Here is a 23570-nt window from a genome sequence, read left to right as displayed (position 1 = left end):
TGGAACCATGTAGGTTGCTAGAAAAAAGTTAACTAAAGAAACTTTTATCTCACATCTGCTGCTGCTTTTAGGTACTTTATGTAAAGTTTTTAACCAGCTTAATTTAATAAAGAGATGGCAGTCGTTCTTAAAAGTTTGAAGTTACTTACACAAGGCACCTTTTGTTAGTAGTTTCAAGAGTCTCTTTTGCTATATAAACATATGCCCCATATAGCAAGCATGTTTGAGACAAAAACCCACTAGGTATTCAGGCCTCAGCCCAATATTGGAGGCAACCACTAGTGGGCACGTTATCCATAGAGTTTTCTTAGCAGTCAAGATATATAATAAATCCAGAGCAGCAGTGAAAGAGAGGTCAATCAAAAGAAATGACAAAAAGAACTGTTATCCTTCCAAGGAAAAAGGGATAGGGACTGTGTCTAATTCATCTTTGTATTCCCAGCATTTAATAGTCTGTTCCTATATGCAAATGTTGGCATATGGTAGTCCTCAATATATATTTGTTGAACACGTGAGTAAAAAGAAAATATAAGCATCCATTTATAATTTATTAATGGTTACTGGCTATGCTGCCTCACTGCTATAAATATTTTCCCACAATTTTACCAGGATTATTATCATAACAGAGCCTAAGGACTCAGAAAATCTTGCTTCAATTCCCAGGTTGGCCTCTTTCTCATCACTAATTAGCTGATATTTGGGCTAATTATTTAATTACTCTAAGGATCTATCTTTAAAATGGGTATTCCAATAATAAAATTATAAGAAGAAAAAAGTCATTATATAACTTCAGGCAGGCTAAGCACATAGTCTGACTCTGGGTAAATACTCAGTAAATTAATGGTAACTGATACTAGCTGTATAATCAAATTCTACACTAGCAATCACCAATAAATACTGTTTTAAGAAATGTACTTTTACTTCTGGAGAATATGTTTTGGAGAATACCTAAGTTTTATCCTGCTACTTAAGCATATCTTATTCTTTTTAAAAAGTGGTGGACATTTTAGCATGGTGGATATAAGGACTAAAGCCAAGAAACCTGGCTTTTGGTCCTATCCTTCACATTTGGAAAAGTCAAAGCTGTAGGCCTCTTAGTTCTCATTTCTAAAATTCTTAATGTTCCTTTTAGCATTTCTAGAAATGTCACATACACTCCTAAAATACAGTCATGAAGTTCCTAAAATCCTAAAATTACAAAGTATCTTTCATCAGCTAAATGCAAAAATATGAGGAGGAAAATCAAACAAATTTTAGAGAAAATGTAACCAAAATTACAGGGAAATATGGGCAAGACAAAGAGCCTATGTAACTAAAACATATTGCTTAAGTTCCAAAACTTTAGATTTCTAGGTATTAACTACTAATTATATTAAAACTGATAATTAAGGCTATATTTTTTTTAAATTACACTGCCATAGTGCTCTAGAGAAAAAAAAAATGAGCAAGGTGCCAAGGTGCCCAGGAAATGAACCATACAAAGAAATCTTTCAGAATAAGCATCTAGTACTTACTGTAGAATATGTATAACAGCAAGTTACACATACACAAACCATCCTAAAATATTAGGATAAGTAAATATAATTAGTAAAACCTCATTATCCACCAAGAAGATCCTATATAAATACACTATATCTACTATACCATTCTGTTGATTTCTATCATACATCCAATTTGAGGAAGAGGAGAAATAAGTGAAAAATAAATGCTGGCATTAAGAAGTGATTTAAAAAGTTATGCTACCTTCAAGAACACTAGAAACACCGTAAGAGCAAAAAAGCAGTGGGTTGTATCATATATCATATATCGCCAGAGCAATCCACGACTGCTGATTTATATAAATCCCAGAAAACGCGGGGAAAAGCCTAAGTTACAGATAAAAGATAAATGGCTTATGAGTCTTACTAGACATTAGTAAAACAGGAGAAATTTGAGGAAAAAGCTTCAAGGGGAAGAGTGCACTGAAAGGGTTAAATTTACAACCAAGGTACATACAGAAGCTTATATTACTTTTGCCCTACAAAGACATGTAAGAAACACGAAAACCAACATCTAACACTAGAAACATTCAGAAAGACTGTACACTTAAGCTTAAAGTGAAAAAAGGAAATAAGCTGGAAAAAATAAAATCATAACCATTCATTTCATAATCATCTCATTTTCATATTATCCACTCATCACTACAATTGTACTGAATATATATAATTTTGATAGTATAAGAAGCAAAATCTCTAAGCTTCTCCCTACCTTAGGATTTTAGACAAAATGAATGCAAACAATCACGTGGGATTCAGCCAAGCAGTGACGTTAAATTCTGCTCTGTCAGAAGAAAGCATCTGTCAAGCCCACATTTAAACGGCTGCCTGCCTGTGCAGCAGCTGAGGAACCGTGGATTTCATATTATAGAAAAAAATCCCAGTAAAACTGCTCAAAATTCTTCTCGCAGCTGCCAGGGAACAACAAAAGAAGAGAGGTAAATCCTATTCTTTTTCTATACAACATAGCACTACATTCTAGCTCTGGCTGCTTTACATTGCAGCTCAGTGTTATTACTAGAAATATGGATACTGAGAAGAGAACACAGCACTGCATTGTCCAGCCAGGAAAACAGCAGATGTAAAAAGCTTCAATGCATCAACTATTGGGAAGAGACAACAGTGCTCCAAATAGAATGGACAACTATAATTCTTTTGTTTAAAGAGAGAGAGAAAAAATGAGAGGAAAAATCTCACAAGACTAGGACCATATGAACAAGAAAGGTAACTCGAAGACAAACGGACAGATGGACACTTTGAATACTGTGAAAAGCAATCGCAAGAGGCAGACTATTGGGGGATGTGCGCATGTTCGATAGCATCTTTTTGGCTGAAGTGATGGCGTGCCAAAAGTATTTTCAGTGGGCATAATCCTCTCACCATAAATGGCCTGACCAAGGAAGGTATGTCAAAACCTTGTATGTGATGTTCATTTAAATGTCTGTTACCTGTTTATAGTCCTGGAGGAACTAATATCTGATAAACAAGTTCATACAGTTCACTGCCATCGATACTATGAAAGGTTTTCTAAATATATGATTTTTAAAACCTGTCATTGTTCAGACGGCAAGCTGCCACTGCTTTATTTAGTCACATATTTAGCTTGGAGTAATAAGAGGATTTCAAATATATAAGGGGGGGAAGGTAAATAGTAATAAGATGTACTTAAAAGACTCTCTGAGAAATTAAACTTAAAAAAAAAAATCTGTAGCCCTCTAAAGAAAATACAGCAATTCTCTAACAAATTAGGTCAAATTGAATACTTATCAAGTAAATTGAAGTGCTTTCTTAAAAATGGCTATCTAAAGAGACAATGAAGGGAAATTACATTGAATAGTATCAAAGAAATGTTCTTAATATTAAGAACTATTTTCAAAGTCCTTTAAAAACAAAATCTTAATATATAACGGCTTTATTTAGTAACAAAATCTCCCCTCCAATATTCATCTCCCCAAATAAAGACAATGAACAAAGCCGAAGAAAATATTAACAAATTTTAAGTATTACCAGTTTAAAAAGTAAAGGATCACATAAGGTATTGAGTTTATGCAGAGAATAACACCAAGTAGATATGCATATTATTAGACTGTCCACAATATACTTTAAACACAGAGATATTAATGGTTTCTAAAAATTCCCCCATTTGAAATAGTGAGCTTTTATTTTAGGAAACATAGTGATTCTAAGCAGGAAAATCTCAGGTTGTTCCTGGTGATAATTATAAAATTGAAATTCAAAAACATAAAAGGAAAATACTTTGATACAAAAATATCCATGAACAGAAATATAAGGTCAAAAATTAAAGATAAATATAGCTAGTATGCTTTGAGCTATATTAACATGTGATAACAAACTACTGCCACTGTATGCATGTGCAGGGCAGAGATAAATCTAATAAACTATTTTAGTAACAATCATAGTTATAACAGCACCTCAAGCCTCAAGACCTAGAAAGATATTTCTAAAATTTTTTTACAAAGGTATCAAAATACTGAATTTTTTCAATTTCACACTGTAACTCAATAATCTATTATTTAATAACCAAGGGCAAACACTTTTTAGATATATGTAAGCATTTCATTATAAAATTAAAGAGCTAAAATCACTCCAGTTTATCACAGGCCCTACTATTGTTACATCTCATTATCAACTCTCACTTCATAACCATGAATTGCTATTCTAATAAAGACCGGTATCAGATACTATTCAACAACAAAAAAACATGGTTGTCAAAATTTCAAGTCCCTTTTAGTGCCTTTATCTCAATGTTAGTCACCAACTAAACATTTTTACAAGCTATACATCTCAAAGCAAAAGCATATTTTTTAAATTAAAGAACCTTTAAATTTACTATTGTTCTAACAGACTAAAGATATCAACCAAATGATAAAAAGTGTATGTGTGTGCACAAAGCAGCTGATCAGCATTTTTTCAGTAACAGTCCCCCATGAACTTAAAGCATAAGATCTAAATATACATTAACTTGAGATTATAAAATTATAAGAAGGATCAAAGCTAATGCTATCCTGAAAATGTAAATGTACAAAACTACTCTGAATGCCAAAAATATTTTAACTTTGTCTTGTTTCCACTTTTCAAAAATTTAAACACAATAGGCACTAACTGAATAATTTTATCAATTTAATAAAAGGAGGAAGTTACTTCACTTCAAATGTACTTTCAGCAGAAAAATGATAAATATCTAAGAAACTTTCAATAAGGAATTTTTAAAGCCTAGACATATGCACTTCATTTATCAGTGGGACATTAACAAATAGGTATATGTGAATTTCAAGCTTTGGTAGATTATTTACGAATAAAAAATATTGTGAAATTGAAGTAAGATGCATGTGGATATCTCATCACATATTGTTACAAAATCATATTAGGACCAAAAACTATGTCTTTCTCCTAGATTACAATATCAAGTAATTTTTTTGTTTTCTGTAACACTGAAATACTTTAGAGGCATTACTTCGAGTATATTGTTTTCATAATAAAAACACTGCAATTTATACTACATTTACCTTTATTCATTCCTGCATTCCTTTATTCAAATATTCGCTCAAACAACAACTTTTTAAACCATCAAATTTACACTTTTAAAAGATCTAAATGATTGGGCTTAATCAGATTCTAAGCATTATTATATCAACAATAAGTTGTAAATTTAATTTAGCGCTGGAATGTTTAAAACATATTATCGAAACTTTTGTTTTTTTCAATTTAACACACATGATTCTTAATGCCTAATGGCCTCTTTTTGTTGGGGTTTTGAAAAAAAAAAGCTCAGAAATAGTTTCTTGATTTAAACAGAATGGCCAATTATTTACAAGTACAAGGAGGAGAAAAGTGAGTTTCTATATCAGAACACTCAGCATTATTATTTTCAGCTTAGCCATAGCAGAACTGTTTTACTGGTACTATGAATAGCCTTGGTCTTCATTATAGTAATGTACAATTAAATTTCACGTAAATAAAACCCGATAAATAACAAACTACATTATTTGTTTTTAACATCCTAAACTTAAGAAGAATCATACTGTCAATTTCTCTAGAAATTATTAAATAATTGTTTTACATTTGAGAAATACCGTAACTTTCAAAAGTACTACGTAATTTCAGAAAGTAGAAATTATCAAACTGCTGCCTGTACTATAGAAATTCATTCAAATTCCCACCTACTTGCTCCTCCTAGTGGCTGTTCTTAGAATAGCAGTACTTTCATTCATATATACCTAATACTTTCAATGTTTGAAGTACTTAACGTTATGTATGTGAATTCTACTTCATAATTACTCAATTATAAGGATTTCCATGTACATACTATTATTTCCTAAAAACAATTAAATTTCATATCAGTTTTTGGCAAATTTGTTATTAACCATGAGTTTCTCACTATCACAGTCTCAATAAACACAAAGACCTATGTATGTATATAATTTCAAATAAAGAAATGTTCCCACATTAAATTTTTTAATTGGCTGTTCAGTTTTCTTTTGCATAAAGAAATAATTTTACATTAAAGAGTTGAAAAAATAAAAACTACACATTTACTACTCCCTTCCCCCAAAATCTTTTTTTCTCTTTTAACGGAATTCAAGCTACAGTTCCTCACCCATTTGCTACCACCATACCTTTGTTCAGAAAAACTAAGAACCGGAAACCATGAACAAGTTTGTGCTATACATTGAAAATCTTGTTCAAAGATAACACAGCCAGTTCTTAATACGTGGCATCATGAAAACCGTACCAATATTCCATCATCATTTTAAAATCTAGGGCACTGTCAAAAGTTCTAACAATCTGTCAAATTCTCCACATGAAAATTGAGAACACAGCATAACCCAAGAATTTTTTCAAATAAATTTTTTGAAATTTAAAAATTTAAATAGTTGGATGTGTAGTAGCTACTGCCTATATTTTGTAGGAAATCTGGAAAAACTGTTCAAAGTAGTTCTCTGTTTAATTCTAACAAGAAGACTAATCTTAGACATATGATAATGCTGTACTATGGCCATAGATGTAGATCATTACTTGCTATATTTTAAACTCAATCTGAAGTGTAAATTAGAAAAATGATGTCTTGACTATCTCATATTTGAAGTGAAAGATTAAAATTAGAAAGAGTACTTGAAAATGTACATCATTTATTACTGACTAAAAATCCTGCACTGAAGTTACTGGACCCTGAAAATTAATTTTGACAGGTGCATCTTCTCACTGACTTTCTCAACACAGCAGGGGCCAATGGAAAACATGCCAAGCAGTGTACTGTGACTAACAGAACTCTGCTATAACCGTCTGTCCCACAACTGATACATGACCATTTTACAAAAAAAGGCCACTGACTGTGTACCATAAAATCAATGGTATGTCAAATCAATTTTAATTAATGCCAATAAATTTTCCATCTGCTCTCAAGGCCTTTTCACATGGTCTCTCTCAGGAATCTAGTAACATTTTCTTTTCTACATGCATACAACTTCTAAATTTTTAACTTGGGTCCAAAGTTCAAATGGCCAGACTACTGAACAATGAAATAAGTGGAAGAAAGTTATTCCATCATCATCTTATTTTGCTACAGAGTTATGTTTCTAAAGAAATTAACCCAGCACATTACTAGTTAACAAGGGGAAACAAATTATAAGCTTCATTTCTGGGTTTCACGACTCAAAAAATTCCTATTTATCTCAATTTTATTAGCACCTAAAATCTCTTTCAGGTAGTTTTGTAGTATTTAACATTTGTAAACTTTTACGCTTCATCTTTGTAGAATGACTGCAAGGGATACAACGTGACCAAATCACAAAATGATTACCAAAGAATAGTACTGATTCAGGAGGAGAAAACATCATTTTCAGCAACCATTATCTCATATCCCATTACTGGATATTTACAACATGCTTCAGTGGAGGAGAAGACACTGCTGCTTTGCAAAGATGTCCTGGAATGCCAAGAGGTCTTTGTTCCGTACCCATCTTATTGGTGTACTTTCTCTAGTGTTTCTTTTTGCTATGTTTTTGTGTTTCAATCATCATGACTGGCTGCCAGGAAAAGCTGCATTTAAAGAAAACCCTGTGACATACTCTTTCCGAGGATTTCGTTCTACAAAAAGCGAGACAAACCACAGCTCCATTCGGAACATCTGGAAAGAAATCATCCCTGAAACTCTGAAGCCTCAAACAGCAACTAACTCTAATAACACAGACCTTTCACCACAAGGAGTTACAGGGCTGGAGAATACACTTAGTGCCAATGGAAGTATTTATAATGAAAGAGGTACTGGACATTCGAATTCTTATTTCAAATATGTTATCAATGAGCCAGAAAAATGCCAGGAGAAAAGTCCTTTTCTAATACTGCTAATAGCTGCAGAACCTGGACAAATAGAAGCTAGAAGAGCTATTCGGCAAACCTGGGGTAATGAAAGTCTAGCACCTGGTATACAAATCACACGCATTTTTCTGTTGGGCGTAAGTATTAAGTTAAATGGCTACCTTCAACGTGCAATACTGGAAGAAAGCAGACAATATCATGATATCATTCAGCAAGAATATTTAGACACATACTACAATTTGACCATTAAAACATTAATGGGGATGAACTGGGTTGCAACATACTGTCCGCATATTCCATATGTTATGAAAACTGACAGTGATATGTTTGTCAACACTGAATATTTAATACATAAGTTACTTAAGCCAGATCTGCCTCCCAGGCATAACTATTTTACTGGTTACTTAATGAGAGGATACGCACCCAATAGAAACAAGGATAGTAAGTGGTACATGCCACCAGACCTCTACCCAAGTGAGCGCTACCCTGTCTTCTGTTCTGGAACTGGTTATGTTTTTTCTGGAGATTTGGCAGAAAAGATATTTAAAGTTTCTTTAAGTATCCGTCGATTGCACTTGGAAGATGTGTATGTGGGGATCTGTCTTGCCAAGTTGAGAATTGATCCTGTGCCCCCTCCCAATGAGTTTGTGTTCAATCACTGGAGAGTTTCTTATTCAAGCTGTAAATACAGCCACCTAATTACCTCTCATCAGTTCCAGCCTAGTGAACTGATAAAATACTGGAACCATCTGCAACAAAATAAGCACAATGCCTGTGCCAATGCAGCAAAAGAAAAGGCAGGCAGGTATCGCCACCGTAAACTACACTAAAAAAAGACTCTTTTTTTCAAATGTGCAATCTGTAAATATTGCTAAAAGCATGTATAGTTAAAACTGATACATCCACTGGACAAGTTTTAGTTAAAACCCATCACATAAAGGAATTCAAGAAATATTTTTTTAATTTAAAAAATAACATCAAAAAGGTACCCCCCAAAAATCTATAAAAACTTGTATTAGGGGACTCCATGTTATTAACATACAGTAACATGCATGCATAAATCCATGGTTCAATTCTTATTTTACAGGCCAATAAAATATATTTGCACATATTTTCCACATACATTTCAATTATTTAAGAAATAAAGACAGTCAAAAGATCCTTAATTTTAGTTTATCATCTCAAGACACAAATGTAAATAAAACATTACTATCAATTTAAGGAAACTTTGTAATTGTGCAAAAGACAAATTTTCTGACCTGACTGTCCTCGTTTCTCAAAACTATATTCCACGCAATAAGATTTAGTTATTTCACAAAAACATCCGCAAAGTCCAGGTGTTTCATCAATGTTGTTCTTATCTAAATATTTACTTTTAAAAAGTGATTGAGATTCCCTTCATTAATATTCTCATACATTGGGGGAAATTATTTTGACAAGACGTGATAAAATGTGAAAATCAACGTGTCTCAGGCTCAAACTTTTATAAAAAAATTAAATGTTTTAAAACATTCAAATTTTGTTTACTCGGTGTTGAGGACCAACCTAGTATTTTAATGAGTTATTCAATTAGATTAGTTACCATTTAACTTCAAGTATATCTGACTATAAAAATATATCATGTTCCTCTAACTGAAGCAAGAGTGATCATTTAGAGGCACAAAGAGTATGTTTTGATGAAAAAGATAAAGGATAAAGAGGGCAACAGCAGTTTCATTCAATACATTTTTAAGGTGCATGTCTGCCAAACTGCAACATATGGGAAGTTTATTTCCTGACAGCGGGTATACACATGCCAATATTTAATCATTTTATGGCACTTATTTCTCTGTCTGAGTGCCAACTTTACAAACCTGCAATTTTTAATTTGGTAGACGAGAAATACTCTGCATCACCAACTAAAAACCTTTTTGGAGGCTGGAAGAAAGCTCCGAATGTTTGATGAAAGCTTGATTCTAGGATGAACAATGTATATGATGCACTTTTATCAGCTTTTAATAAAAAAATAAGGTAAACAAAAAAATCTTTACTGGGTGTTATGGTACAAATATTTTGTTTGGCTCTATTGTGAATTTTAAAATCAAGAAACCTCATAACTTAAAAATAATTATTTTAAGTATATAAATTTATCAAGCTTAATTTAACCAGGATGTTATTTAATACTAATAACATTTTTATCCCTGATTCTGTTCTAAAGACATAAATCACCAGAAGAGAACTGTAACATTTGTTAAAGTTGAGACTCAAAGAAACCTTTTAATAAAGTATGTAGTAATTAATATTTTGAATTCTACTTTTACTCAATTTATCTCCCATTTTCAAATCAGCAATCTAAGTATTCTATTCTACATAGAGTAATTCTGAAAGTTGACCTATATAACACTCCCTAGTTCTTGGTTTGAAACTGTTTTCACTTAATTTATTCTAAAAGGACTACGGAAACACAAAAATTATTTAAGTCACCTGTAGGAGATAAAATGTAAACAGATAAGTCAGTTTGATTAAAAGACTAAAGGAATCCTTCCCTCAATGAAGAGTAATTCTGACTTATACTTCAGAAGTTAAAGACAAGGGGGGAGGACTGTGTGTATGTGTATGGCTCATGCGTGCACACAGGGAGAAACAGAACGCAAGTGCTATTTGTCCGAATTATGATTATAGTGCAGGGTCTTTAAAAGACAGTATTTTCCTTCTGGAAAAATTCAGTTGGAAAAAATAGCTAAGACAGAAACAATTCTTAACAGACACCTCAATTTCTCCTATCTCAAGCATCAATTAAAAATCATTCCTATATTCCTGATAATACAATCTTGAAAAACGATGGCAATCCGATGGCACTCTAAGTCTTGAAAGACTATGAATCAAATAATACTGTTAAAAATTCCTTTTTAGAAGAAATATTCTATTATTAAGTTACTTTTGACCTTTCACCCTCAACAAGAGCTGATTTCTTTAAGAAAATAAGCTGATATTTAAACATCTCACAAATATTATGCCTTCTTCACGCTCAGTACTTCATAATTTTTATTATATATGAAATTATAAATTTTAAATGATGTCATAGTTGACATTAACTTATCTTCAAGATTAGAGGTGACAAAATTCTAATTCAACCAAATAATTTAGATTTCTCCTCATCCTTTTATATATAGCATAATCACATGTGATTTCAACTGGAATCTTATTAACAGCTACTTTCAATAAATCCCACAAAAATAATACCAATAACAGGAGGACGAACTATTAACTGACTGAGCAACCTCTACGTACCTGACACTGTGTTACAGCATTTTATATAAATTATTTCATATAATCCTTATAAACAACACTAAAGGACAGGAAAGAAAGATTCGTGTAATAAAGTAAATACCTAAGACTACAAAACTAGTAAATTATTAGGGTTTCATTTCAAAGACAATGCTCTTAACTATTAGCCCACCATTAGCCTATCTGCTATCTATCTCTCATATGATACCTGCTAAAAGGTGTAAAAACCTAAGCAAAATTGGCCTGCCTCTCTGTTCTCCCATTCTCAGCCTTTTAATCTCTGCCAGTGCCTGGATGCTTTAGAGCTATTTTTACACCCTGGAAATCTGATGTTGGATGTAAATAAAGAGAAGGAGAGGAAATCTGATTCCTTCACTATTAGCTCTTTTCCTTCTCAGTTGTTGATGTCTGGTTAAAAGCATGTGCATTACTGCTTATCTCTTGCTCCTCTGGTACTAAGGCACATCTGTAAAGGGCACACACATGATACTCAGAAATTATGAAAGGTGTTTCTTTGAAGTACAATTAATAATTTTTAAAACACAAAATTGGCACTGCATTTACTCATCGTACTATTTAGTCACCACTGATTTGTAGTGAGGTGGTAAAACCCCTCTATTCAGCTGAAAAATCAAGTAATTTTTCAGATTTTATTGTACAACTAGAAAACTTCATTACTATGTTAACATAGATTAAAATTTAAGAAGCTAAAACAAAAACAAAAGCATCCTACTATACATATAATTCTAAGACAGCTGACAAAATATCAATGTATCATAACATGTATTCAGAGAGTAATGTCTATCAAATACTAAAAGGGACACTTTCAGTTTCAGGGATAAACCTGTTGGTATTACACTCTCTGAAACCTTCCCCCACCCTCCCCTAAATATGATGTAAATATAAAACCTTAATGCTCTTAATTTTCCAGAGGAGGGAAAGAAAACATTTCAGCATCTAAACAGAATTCTTTCCTCTCCCTTTACCAGAGGAAATTGCTAAGCTCAAACACAACTGGAGCTAAAACATCCAAGTGCCTCAGTCTATTTATTAAGCTAATGTTTTCAACTTCAAACTGAATCCTACACATTCTACATTTGAATTTCATTTTAAACAATATCCTTTACATTAAAAAAAAATGAAAATAGTGCAACAGCAGCATAAAAAATATTGAATGACCGAAAGCTATAATATGCAAAATCTTAAAATCATGCTTTTATATATGAGTTTTCAATTAAATGCTTATAAGACACTAACTTGCACAGCACAATAAAAGATGTTTACTTGTCAAAACTAAAATACTATTAAAACACAGCTGAATATAGATAACAAACAATTAATGTGAGATTCTGATGGCGATGAGCATTTCCTAACATACTGAAGGTTTGAAACAAGGTAATAAAAACACATTATAATCATCTCATTAGATTTCCTTAAAGGGATTTAATATAACTCTACTCCTACATATGATTTCTGTAAAATTACTCTTAAAAAATATAATACTCTATGTTTCCTCTGCTGTACACAGATGCTATTTCCAGCTATTCTTGCACAATTATTTATTTATTAAGCAGTTCTACTGAGACATAACTCAAGTCCATATGAACTATCCAAAGTGTATACTTTGGCTTTTAGTATAACCACAATGCTGTGCATTTTCTTGTTTGTTTTTTTATTATTGAAATAATGAAAATGCTCTAATAATGACTTAAGTGATGAATGCACAACTATTTGGTTATACCAAGTGTGCCATGATTGTACACTTTGGATGAACTGTATGCTTTATTAATATGTATCAATAAAATTAATGTATTTTTAAAAAATTAAGACTAGAAGGAATAGCCTGAGACAATATTCTATTACCCAAAATCACACTTAACTGGCAGACAAAATTAAGAGTAGGAATAAGGAGTCTCACTAACCCCATAATTAGATATTATTTTATGATTTAACAATAGTTTTCAAACTAATTTCTCCAGGTGTCTATATGATAATTAGTGTAATCAAGAGGGTGGTTCTCTAGAATCCTGTCTAGCAGCTGAAATTTTATGTTTTATATGAAGGGGTTCCAGTTCATTTGAAAGAGGGGTTCCATTGTTTAAAATAAAATTGGGAACTACCTCAGTGACGCCTGAACTGAAATGGGTGTGACTATAGAAAAGAGAAAATGAGCGTTATTTCCAGAAAGCCCAACAGAATTAACTGATTGAAAGAATAAAAAGAACTTAGAAAATCAGTCAAAAACAAGATTTAAATACTAAAATACATATGAAAAAATTCAGTTCACAAAAGCAACATTGTTTGTAAAGAAAGAAATAATCCTAACAAGAAGTAAGTAGGAATTCTATACAGAAAACTAAATTTTACTGAGATAAAAATTCTGGCAAGAACAGAAGAGACCTTTTTTTTTTTTAAGGTACTTTAAAAATGGAAAGCCTTCTCTATTAGCATTTTTGTTCACCTGCATATTCTGAATTTTCTAGAAAAAATTTCTTATAAATCTATATACAGTCTATGCACATGCTATCAAATCCCAATATATTCTGGGGTTGGTTTTTTTTTTGGTTTTTCTTTTAAGTTTTTAATGTGTGGGGATGAAAACCACAAAATAATTATGAAGTTAATACAGAGAAATAAGTATTGGTAACTAAGAAAATACTGAAAATAGTAATAGGAATTAGGTAGTCAAATCAAGAAAAAAAAAAACAGACTTGAAAAGAGACCTTAATATACCTAGTAAGTCAGTAGCATGAATGCATTAAGACTTAATATATTATTCATTATTCCATTATTCAAAAAAAAGTACTGGCCAAACCTTGGGATTTAATGTTTATGATTCAAGCTGTAAATACAGTCCTCATAATATTAACTTATACTACTACAAAAATAAATCCCAGATAGAGCCAAGTAAGAACAATAATGGGCCAATAACTATCAAACCTGTGCCAGGTACTTTTAAACATTTATGCAGGGATGGGGAAACACTCTTTCACTGATTACAGATTGGGAAGGACTTTTGAAGTACAAAACACAGAAGGAACTCAAACAAGAGAAGATAAACACAGTAACAACTTCTACAATAACAAAATTAGCTTCCACCATAAACAAAATGCACATTGAGGAAATATTTACAAGAATTCACAGCAGGATAATTAATACTATTAATATAAAAAAATCTTATGAAGATATTTATATTTCAAAGGAAATATGACCAGAAGCCATAAATAACAATATCATAATAAAATCATCCAAAAAATAAAAGGTATTCAGCCTCAATGGTAGCCATAAATGCACTTAGAATCTACGTTCCATCCTTACCTATATCAAACTGGGAAGATATTTTTTTTAAAATAGTCTATGGAGGTATTGAAACTGAGAAAGTCCCACGTGCACATGTACTGCCAATGGCAGAGTAAATTGCTACAGCCCTTCTGGAAAAAAATTTAAAAATATTTAACATGAGCTTTTGAATTATGGGTCCACAACTAAAAATCTATCACAAGGCAATAATCAGGGAAGTAAAACACTGAAAATATTTTATACTTCCGAAACAGAGGTTAAATATTAATAGAATTATACAATGGAAAATTACAGTCATTTAAAATATTAGATTCAAAGATTATTTAATAACATGGAAAACTACTTACTCTACTTAAGGGGAAAAAAAAAGTACAAAAAACAATGTACAGTGTGGTCCATATTCCATAATCATATATCAAAATATAATATTAAATATGAGAAAAATGAAAAGTAATAATCTTTAGGAAATACAATATTGGGTATTTTCTTTTTCATATTCTTCTGTATTTTTCCAATTTTCCCATACTTAAAATCAGTGAAAAATAAGGTCATTAACAAGTTAATGAGTGTCATGTCAAAGTTTGTACTTTAATATATCTTGTACCATTAGGACATATTTACTGTATTCCCTAAATCCACTCGAGTCAAGTAATGATAAATTTCAAATATTTTTAAAGAGTTTCTAGAGTTACAATGTGATAATCAAAATTTTAACAGAGCTACCAAACTAGAAGATATTTAAGGAATACTTTATTCCTTCTTCAAATATTTATTGAAAGCCCATTATTTTCCAGGTACAGGCACTGGCACAATGATAATAACCAGACAAGATATGATCTCTTTTTAATAAATGATGTTTGCTAACATGGATAACTATATGAAAGAAAGATAGAATTCGATCTTTACTCAACCATAACTCAGATTCTGAATGAATCAGATATCTAAATGTAAGTAACAAAATAAAACAGTTCTAAAGAAAGGGAAAAAAAAATACATGAATTCCTTTTTAACTTGGGAGAGGAGTAAACTTCTCTAACTATGACAAAATCCAGAAAGAAAAGATTTATAAATATGATCACACAACAATTTTTTTAAAAAGCACTTATCCCTGGCAATAAAAACACCAACAAAATGAGAAAAACAATAAACTTGGAGAAGAAATTTGCAACTATAAAAAGGTTCAGATTCCCAGTGTAATTTTTAATTATAAAAAAGAAAGATGAAAAGACCAACAAATGAGCCAAAAATTATCATAGTTTATAGAGAAAGAATGTAAGGCTCTTAAGCATACAAATGAAAGCCTCACCGAAAAACCATTCTTCAGCTATCAAATTAGCAAAAAAAATTAGCCTAATATCATTCTCTGTTCACAGACCTGTGAGGAAATAAGCACACTAATACATGCTGGTGGGAATGCAAATGGTACAACTCTTAATGAAGGGAATTCAGTAATATCTGCAAAATTATGTAAGCATTTACACTTTACCCCCCAATTCTGCATCTAGCAATTTCTCCCAAAAAATACTGACAAATGTATGAAATAAAGCATAAATAAGACTAAATAAAGTAAAAATAAGATTTTTTTTAATAGCAAAAGACAGGAAAAAATCTAAATGTCCATCTATATGGAGCAGAGACCTATTAAGGCTGTATATCCCTAATGGAATATAGTCTAAGTAAAAAAAGAATTGTATTCATCTATCTTCTATCAAATAGTAATATCAGAATTGTTATTTTTAAGTTATTTTTGAATTATTTGATAGAAAAAGCAAAATTTACATGAATATGTTCACAAAAAAATTTTAGCCCGAGAGATAAGAGATACAAGAATAAAACAAGAATTTAAGTAAAACTATCATTTTGAATTTGTATAAAGATATCAATATAAATTCAACATAAAATGAGATTACCTCTCACTAAAAAAGAAAAAGAAATTTTTCCCTCTCTATTGAAAATACCAAAGAAAGAATAAAACAATAGCAAAAAACACTCTAAATGTATTTTCTCTAAATACCACTGGCTTAAAGAAAGAACCAGAAATCTTTGTAGAAATGGTTAATTCAGGTCTATGGCAGAAAATAATACTAGATAAGCATGCCTGAAATCAAAGAAGCAGAGACTAATAAAGTCATGTCAAAACTTCTAGAGGCTACCACTGACCTAGAATGAGGTAATTTGAGCAACGAAATTGAGACTAAAAAGAAATGAAAAGTGAAATATAAAAATGTAAGTTCATAATGATGATAAAAAAATCCTGGTCCTCAATGGAGGATGCAAAAGAACCAACTCTCAAATTGACAAATAAAGGAAAAGAGAATATGGTCACTATTTTCAGTTTGTAGTTTAGCCAGAAAGGGAAAAATAATTAAGCAATTACAATAAAACGTGATGATATTTTGAAAGGTGAGGCAGAGAATCTTTAAAATTAAGAAAATTCTTTCTAATGATGTTCTGTATAAACCTGTGCCTATATATGCCTATGACTAGAAGGTATGGAAAACAAAGGTACTGAATAACAGAAACAGATATTACTTATCCTGACGGATATCATCATATAACTATAAATGAGGTATATGAAAATAGTGAATAAAGATAGACTGATTACATACAAACATTTTGGGAGCAATGGGGAAGGAGGATAAATGAGAACTATGAAGAAAGTTGAGCATCAGAAAAGGAAAAACAACAGATTCAAATCTGGATTACCGTTATGCCCCAATGGGGGAAAGTAAAAACATTATTTCAAGTATTGGCTTAGAATGGGTGCAAAAACACAGAACATGGAATTGCTAAAAATGAACTACTTATTAAGTTATTAAAAAGAAAAAAGCTAAAAATAGAGAATACCAGATTTGAGTTACTATTATGTACAGCAATTTCTGAACTCTACTATAAAAAATTGGAGTTTCAACAGCTGGATATAATATGCTGCCAAAAAATGAATAATGGTGATCTTTCTAAAATTTCAGAAAATTCCCAGGACTGGCAGATTTCCTTTGGGAAGCTATCCTGTTCCCAGTTTAGGAAGTTTTTAGTAAGAGTGCCAATAAGACTACATCTTATTCTAGTCAAGCTAAGATCATCAGAGACTCACTTTTCTAGCAATTGTTATCTTGAGGGCAATACACATACACACACACACACACAGAAAATGGATATAGCTAATTCACTCAAAATTCAGTACCCTGAAGAAATAATACAATAATTCCTGTTCCCTAAATCCCCACAGTTGCTATACTTCCTGTCTCTTCTACCACTTGGTTGATTCAATGAGTTCCCTCACATTCTTTTTTTTTTTTTGCTTGAGTTTCCTCATATTCTTTTTTTCCCCCGCTTCAGTCAATTTTTGCTTGTAACCAAAGAATCCTAACTGACAAAAAACCTACTACCAGCAAATTCTGTAGTAATATAATTATTCCTAGTTCCTATTACTCCATAATGCAGTGTAAAGAGACCAGGTCAGGGATGCAAAAGGATCTGAAAGTTTTATACTTGTTCATAGTCCATTATCCATGATCAAGCCTCAAAAGAGCAACAAAGTAGTTTTTGTGCATATATCATAATGGAGCTGAGAATATTTTGATAGAAATGCCTCATTATTGAGGAGGGATCAGAGAAATTGAGCTTGGGTCTGTTTACCAAGGATACATCAACAAGAACGAGGGCCACTTGCTCCCAAAGGGTGGCAAGGAACACAACCACAAAAGCACACTTCCTGAGAAAGAATGGCAATGAACATAACACAAAAACACATTGACTGGGATCAATATACTGTAAAATGCTGTCTGAATTTTTAAAATTATGGAAGAAGGGAACGGATGTGATTCAAGCAACTGGCCTTCCGCCTACCACATGGGAGGTCCTGTGTTTGGTTTCCAGTGGCTTCTGGAGAAGGTGAGTTGGCAGAGCTGACAGGTGCAGCAAGCTGAAGCAACAAGATGATGCAACAAAAGAGACTCAAAGAGGAAAGACAATAACAGACAAGCAAACCAGGAACTGAGGTGGCTCAGGTGATTGAGCGCCTCTCTTCCATATGGGAGGTCCTAGGTTCAGTTCCCAGTGCCTCCTAAAGGGAAGACGAGCAGACACACAGAGAACACAGCAATCACAAACAGGGGGAATAAATAAATCTTAAAAAAAAAAATTATGGAAGAGAAGAACTGCCTCACAATCTTCTCACATTTGCTGTTTAAAATTGTTTTCCTTTATTAGAGATACGCTTGAATACTAAGAACTAAAATAGTACGTCTTCCACCTGCTAGATTTATGCAAGAGAGGGAAGAGAGTGATTAATGCTTCTACAATTAAGACAGAGAAAGCTAGGGGGAGCAGATATAGCTCAAGTGGTTGAGTGCCTGATTCCCATGTACAAGATCCTGGGTTTGATCCCCAGTCCTCCTAAAAACAAATGAAAAAAACCAACCCTCAGGGAAGCAGACTTGGCCCAGTAGTTAGGGTGTCCGCCTACCTGCGGTTCAAACCCCGGGCCTCCTTGACCCGTGTGGAGCTGGCCCACGCACAGTGCTGATGTGCGCAAGAAGTGCCATGCCACGCAGGAGTGTCCCCGTGTAGGGGAGCCCCATAGGCAAGGAGTGCGCCCCAGAAGGAGAGCCACCCAGTGCAAAAGAAAGTGCAACCTGCCCAGAAATGGCGCCGCACACACGGAGAACTGACACCCCAAGATGACGCAACAAAAAGAAACAGATTGCCGTGCTGCTGACAACAACAGAAGCAGACAAAGAACACACAGCAAATAGACACAGAGAACAGACAACTGGGGCGGGGGGAGAAGGGGAGAGAAATAAATAAATCTTAAAAAAAAAAAAACAGAAAAACCAACCCTCAGGAAGCAGATCTGGCTCACCTGATAGAGCGTCCACCTACCAAGTGGGAGGTTCAGGATTCAAACCCAGGGCCTCCTGACCCATGTGGAGCTGGCCCATGCACCGTGCTGATGCGTGCAAGGAGTGCCATGCCATGCAGGGGTGTCCCCTGTGCTGGGGAGCCCCACGTGCAAGGAGTGCACCCTGTAAGGAGAGCCGATCCACGTGAAAAAAGTGCAGCCTGCCCAGGAGGGGCACCACACACACAGAGAGCTGACGCAACAAAAAAGAGATGCAGTTTCCCAGTGCCGCTGACACAAATACAAGTGGACACAACAGAACACACAGTGAATGGACACAGAGAGCAGACAACTGGCGGGGGAGAGAAATAAAATAAATCTTTACAAAAACAAAAACAAAAAAACCAACCCTCATCTGGGAGCAGATGTAGCTCAGGGTTCAATCCCTGGTACCTTCTAAATAAGAGAGAAAGCTAGAAACTGGACTGGGGAGGAAAAAAGGACAAAAAACACTTGATTTTTACAAAAATAAAACTAAGTTCTTCATCAATATTCATTAAGAATAATCCCAAATTTAAAGTATTTTTATGTCTATATGTATAATTACATTGGACAGCACATTTAAATACAAATTATCTTCTCTCAAGCCCAAATTTTGTGCTCTTTCAGCAATTCCTATCTCAGTGAACGGCTATCCCCAAATGACTACCCACATCAGAATACCAAGTGTCATCTTTCCAACAGCCAGTTATCATAAAATAAAGACCTGGATTCCTAATGGAATTCAACCACTTCTCTTCATCTTACCAATATCCTTCCTTCTAATCCAGCATATCTCACTTAAACTACTGCAATAACATAACAGTTTCCGTATAGCCATGCAATCTGTGTCCATACTACAGCCAGAATGGTACTTTCAAAACACAAAGCTATTCATATCACCCCACTACTTCCAATGGCTTCTCAGTGTTCTCAAAATAAATACCGAAATCCTTAAAATCCCTGGTTTCCTACAAGGCCCACAAATGATTCTCTTTCCTTGTTAAGGCTAATTTCTCTACCCAATCTTTAGATCCCATTCCTCTCTTATACCACTTGTTCTATAAATTATCCCCTCTCTCCCTCAGGACCGATTTAAAAAGCAATAAACAAAAAAATCCTGTATTAGTAACAGTGAATTGAAATTTGACTCAATAAAAGAGCCTCATACTTTGGTTTAACACATTTTTATTTTGTTTTAAAGTAAACTTTTTTTTAAGATACCAAATCAAGTTTCTCTAGAGAAATAAAGCTCATTCAATGATTTGGATATGGGCCTACCCACACTGCAAATAAAGCAGGAAGAAAGTATAAACGTTATGGTAATAATTACCATAATCGGTTAGCAAACTTTAAACCCCTCTCAGTAATTTTGGACTATATAAAAATGGATTTAAAAATAAGCTTTCAGAACAAAAACTAATCATGAATAGGGAAACAATGATGAAAGTGCTGATGATAAAACATAACAAAAGCCACATGTTTTAAGGTCCTTTATATCAGTGCATTTCTAAAGAGGGAGCTTCATACTTAAGAAAATCAAGAAGTGAGGCGTTTTATTTGAACTTACAATTATCACTATACCTGCTAAATATATGTCTCAAAGACTTAAATCTTCAGACTTTTCTTATGCCAGCATTATGCCTGAATCCCAGCATTATGCCTGAATCCCAGCAGAGGTGCAGTCAATTACTACTCTCCAGTTCTTCAGACTTTCCCTGGACAACTAACAAAATGATGATGATAGACAAGTCCCATCCCCAAGAACCAAGGAGTATCTGCGACTGCAAGCAAAACAGTTCCTTCCATCCGCCCTACATTATCTAAGCCTTCTCTCAATATGAATCAGGTAGAGCAGACATCATCCCAAATTCCTCATGACTGAGGAATGAATAAACCAAGGGGGGGAGTGTAACCACAAACCAAAGGAGATTTATTGTTTTTGTAGTTATTAGCATGTGGTAATGAAAGAACTTATAACACAGATATAAAGATAGTGTTTATCAGGGGTTCAGCGGGGAGAGGGAAGAATGAATAGGTAAAAAGAAGGCATTTTCAGGGCACTGGAATTGTTCGATATGATCCTGCAATGAAGGATACTTGACAATACATGTTTGTCAAAGCCTATAAAACTGCAGAGTGCAAAGTGGAAATCAAAATATAAACTATAGACCTTGGTTAGTTGCAATGCTCCAATACTGGTTAACCAACTATAACAAATAAACCACATTAATGTAAGAAGTTAATAATAGGGAAAACGTGTGTATGTGTGTGTGCGTGTGTGAGTTATATGGGAATCCCCTATACATTTAATGTAATCTAAAACTTCTCTAAAGTTTACTATTAGCAAAAAAAAAAAAAAAAAGAAAACAACAAAAAACACATAGAAAAAAAGTGAAATGTGACTTTCCACAATATAAACAGTACAGATGGAACTACTGTTTCAAACTACTGTTGGTTGGAGCAGATGTGGCTCAAGCAGTTGAGCACCTGCTTCCCACATGGGAGGTCCTGGGTTTGGTACCTGGTGCCTCCCAGGGGAAAAAAAAAAGGCAAAACAAATGAAAAAAACAAATCAGGGGAACCAATATAGCTCCGTGGCTGAGCACCGGCTTTCCACATAAGAGGTAGCAGGTTCAACCCCCAATAATTCAAAAAAAGACCATTAAAACGAACAAACAAAACACTACTATTGGCATCCTGGGATGCCCAGTTGAATCACATCAAAGTCTAAATCTCAACATTAGGTAAAATAGGAATTCATGAGTCCAGTCCTCCACAGGGTGGAAGAGACATTCAAAAATTCCATTCACTTGATAAATGTTTACTGAGTCTAGGCACTGAGCCATGATCTGTAGATGCAATGATGAGCAAAAATAGTCTTAAGTTTTTGAGACAATGCTCTTGACATAAATGGCCATTTAGCAAATCTTCATACAAATAAATGGACAACTGTCATAATGAAAAAGCATGTAATAGGAGAGACCTAACCTAACTGTATTGTCCAGGGTCAGAAAAACCTTTGCAAAGGAAATAATGTTTTAATTAATACCTAAGGGCTAATTAGTTAATCAACAAAAAGGGAAAAGATTCCTAGAAGAGGAAAAACCATAGCACAAAAAAAGAGGGCAAGACTGGTATGAGCTGATGCTGAAAAGGAAAGAGAAAGGGAAAGAAGGAAAGAGAAAGGGACAGGTAAGACCACACAGAGGCTAGTTACCTACCTTAAAGACTGAGGCTTTAATTTTAAGAGCAATGAAAAGCCACTGAAAATAGAGTAATATTTTCAAAACAAAAATTTTTTTAAGTTTTTATAAAACTGGATTATAAGAAGATGGGTACAACAGGGAGCCTCAGGACTTAAGTCATAATACCAGAAAACAATTAAACAGGCAGGAATTGCCTGAAACAACTATCTGGAAACTCCAAGGGACAGAGTAACACTGTACAGCATCCAGAGAATAGTAGGAGGAACAGGCTGATGAATTACAGTAAAGAACAGTAAATTTCTCTTGCCATGGCTACCGGCACCCATATCCCACTCACAGGAGCCTAAGTCGGGTCCAGTCCCTGGCTAGCATGCAGGTGTCAGAAAAAGATAACAACAATCCTCTTCTCCAAGACCAGGAATGGGCACAACTTATCAGGCTTTTGATTAGCAACTTCCGATCATTGGGAATCGGACTCTGAGGGCAGCCGTTGTTTCAACCTGCCAAGGAAAACAGCAACTTTTGTTTCAAGCTACTCTGAACAAGCCTGACTGTGGTAGAGAGTTAAAGATGCTGTGCTTCCTGAGGGCTGTGAGGGACAGTTAGTTGAAGGGGTATGCTTGCTGGGCATGCCAGGAAAGTTCAGTTTTGGGGAACTGTCAGAGAAGTTTTGGGCACTCTTCCTGATTCCCTCCACAGGTCACTGTCTCTACCCCCTTGTTGCTCTCTGGACCTGTTTCAGCTAAGAAAGAAAGGCCTGGGAAAATGCTCTTGGTCATGCCCCTCCTCCCAGAATTTACTTTCCAGGCAAAAGCAGCATTAAGACAACAAATGGAGTTCAAGAAACTACAGAGGCTGAAATTCTAGACAAAGGCACCCAAGCACCCAAGAGGAGGTCTGTCTTCTGGGAAACAGAGGGGGCAACAAAACTCCTATAAATAGGAGATCTCCAAAATAACTAACAAGCAAAAACCAAGGACAAGACAAGGCCCAAATAGGGAAAACCTTGCACACTGCATTCATCTTGGGCAGATCTTA

General features: G+C 33.8%; 2 protein-coding genes across 2 annotated transcripts in view; one reads left to right on the top strand and one right to left on the bottom strand.

The window, feature by feature from the left end:
- Positions 1–23570, bottom strand: part of CDC73 (cell division cycle 73) — a 141603-nt gene that overhangs the window by 42271 nt on the left and 75762 nt on the right. The window lies entirely within an intron of this gene.
- B3GALT2 (beta-1,3-galactosyltransferase 2) lies at positions 2304–10153 on the top strand. Its single transcript, XM_004484490.4, has 2 exons — positions 2304–2938; positions 7312–10153. The coding sequence occupies exon 2, from the start codon at positions 7439–7441 to the stop codon at positions 8702–8704; it is 1266 nt and encodes a 421-aa protein (XP_004484547.1). The 5' UTR covers positions 2304–2938; positions 7312–7438; the 3' UTR covers positions 8705–10153.

Source organism: Dasypus novemcinctus, chromosome 13, assembly GCF_030445035.2.
Source record: "Dasypus novemcinctus isolate mDasNov1 chromosome 13, mDasNov1.1.hap2, whole genome shotgun sequence".
Lineage (NCBI taxonomy): Eukaryota > Metazoa > Chordata > Mammalia > Cingulata > Dasypodidae > Dasypus > Dasypus novemcinctus.
Note: the sequence above shows the minus strand (reverse complement) of the source record. Positions and strands in the feature narration are given on the sequence as shown.

Excerpts from the sequence above, each read along its gene's own strand:
- B3GALT2 (XM_004484490.4), top strand. The coding sequence starts at position 7,439 with ATGCTTCAGTGGAGGAGAAGACACTGCTGCTTTGCAAAGATGTCCTGG.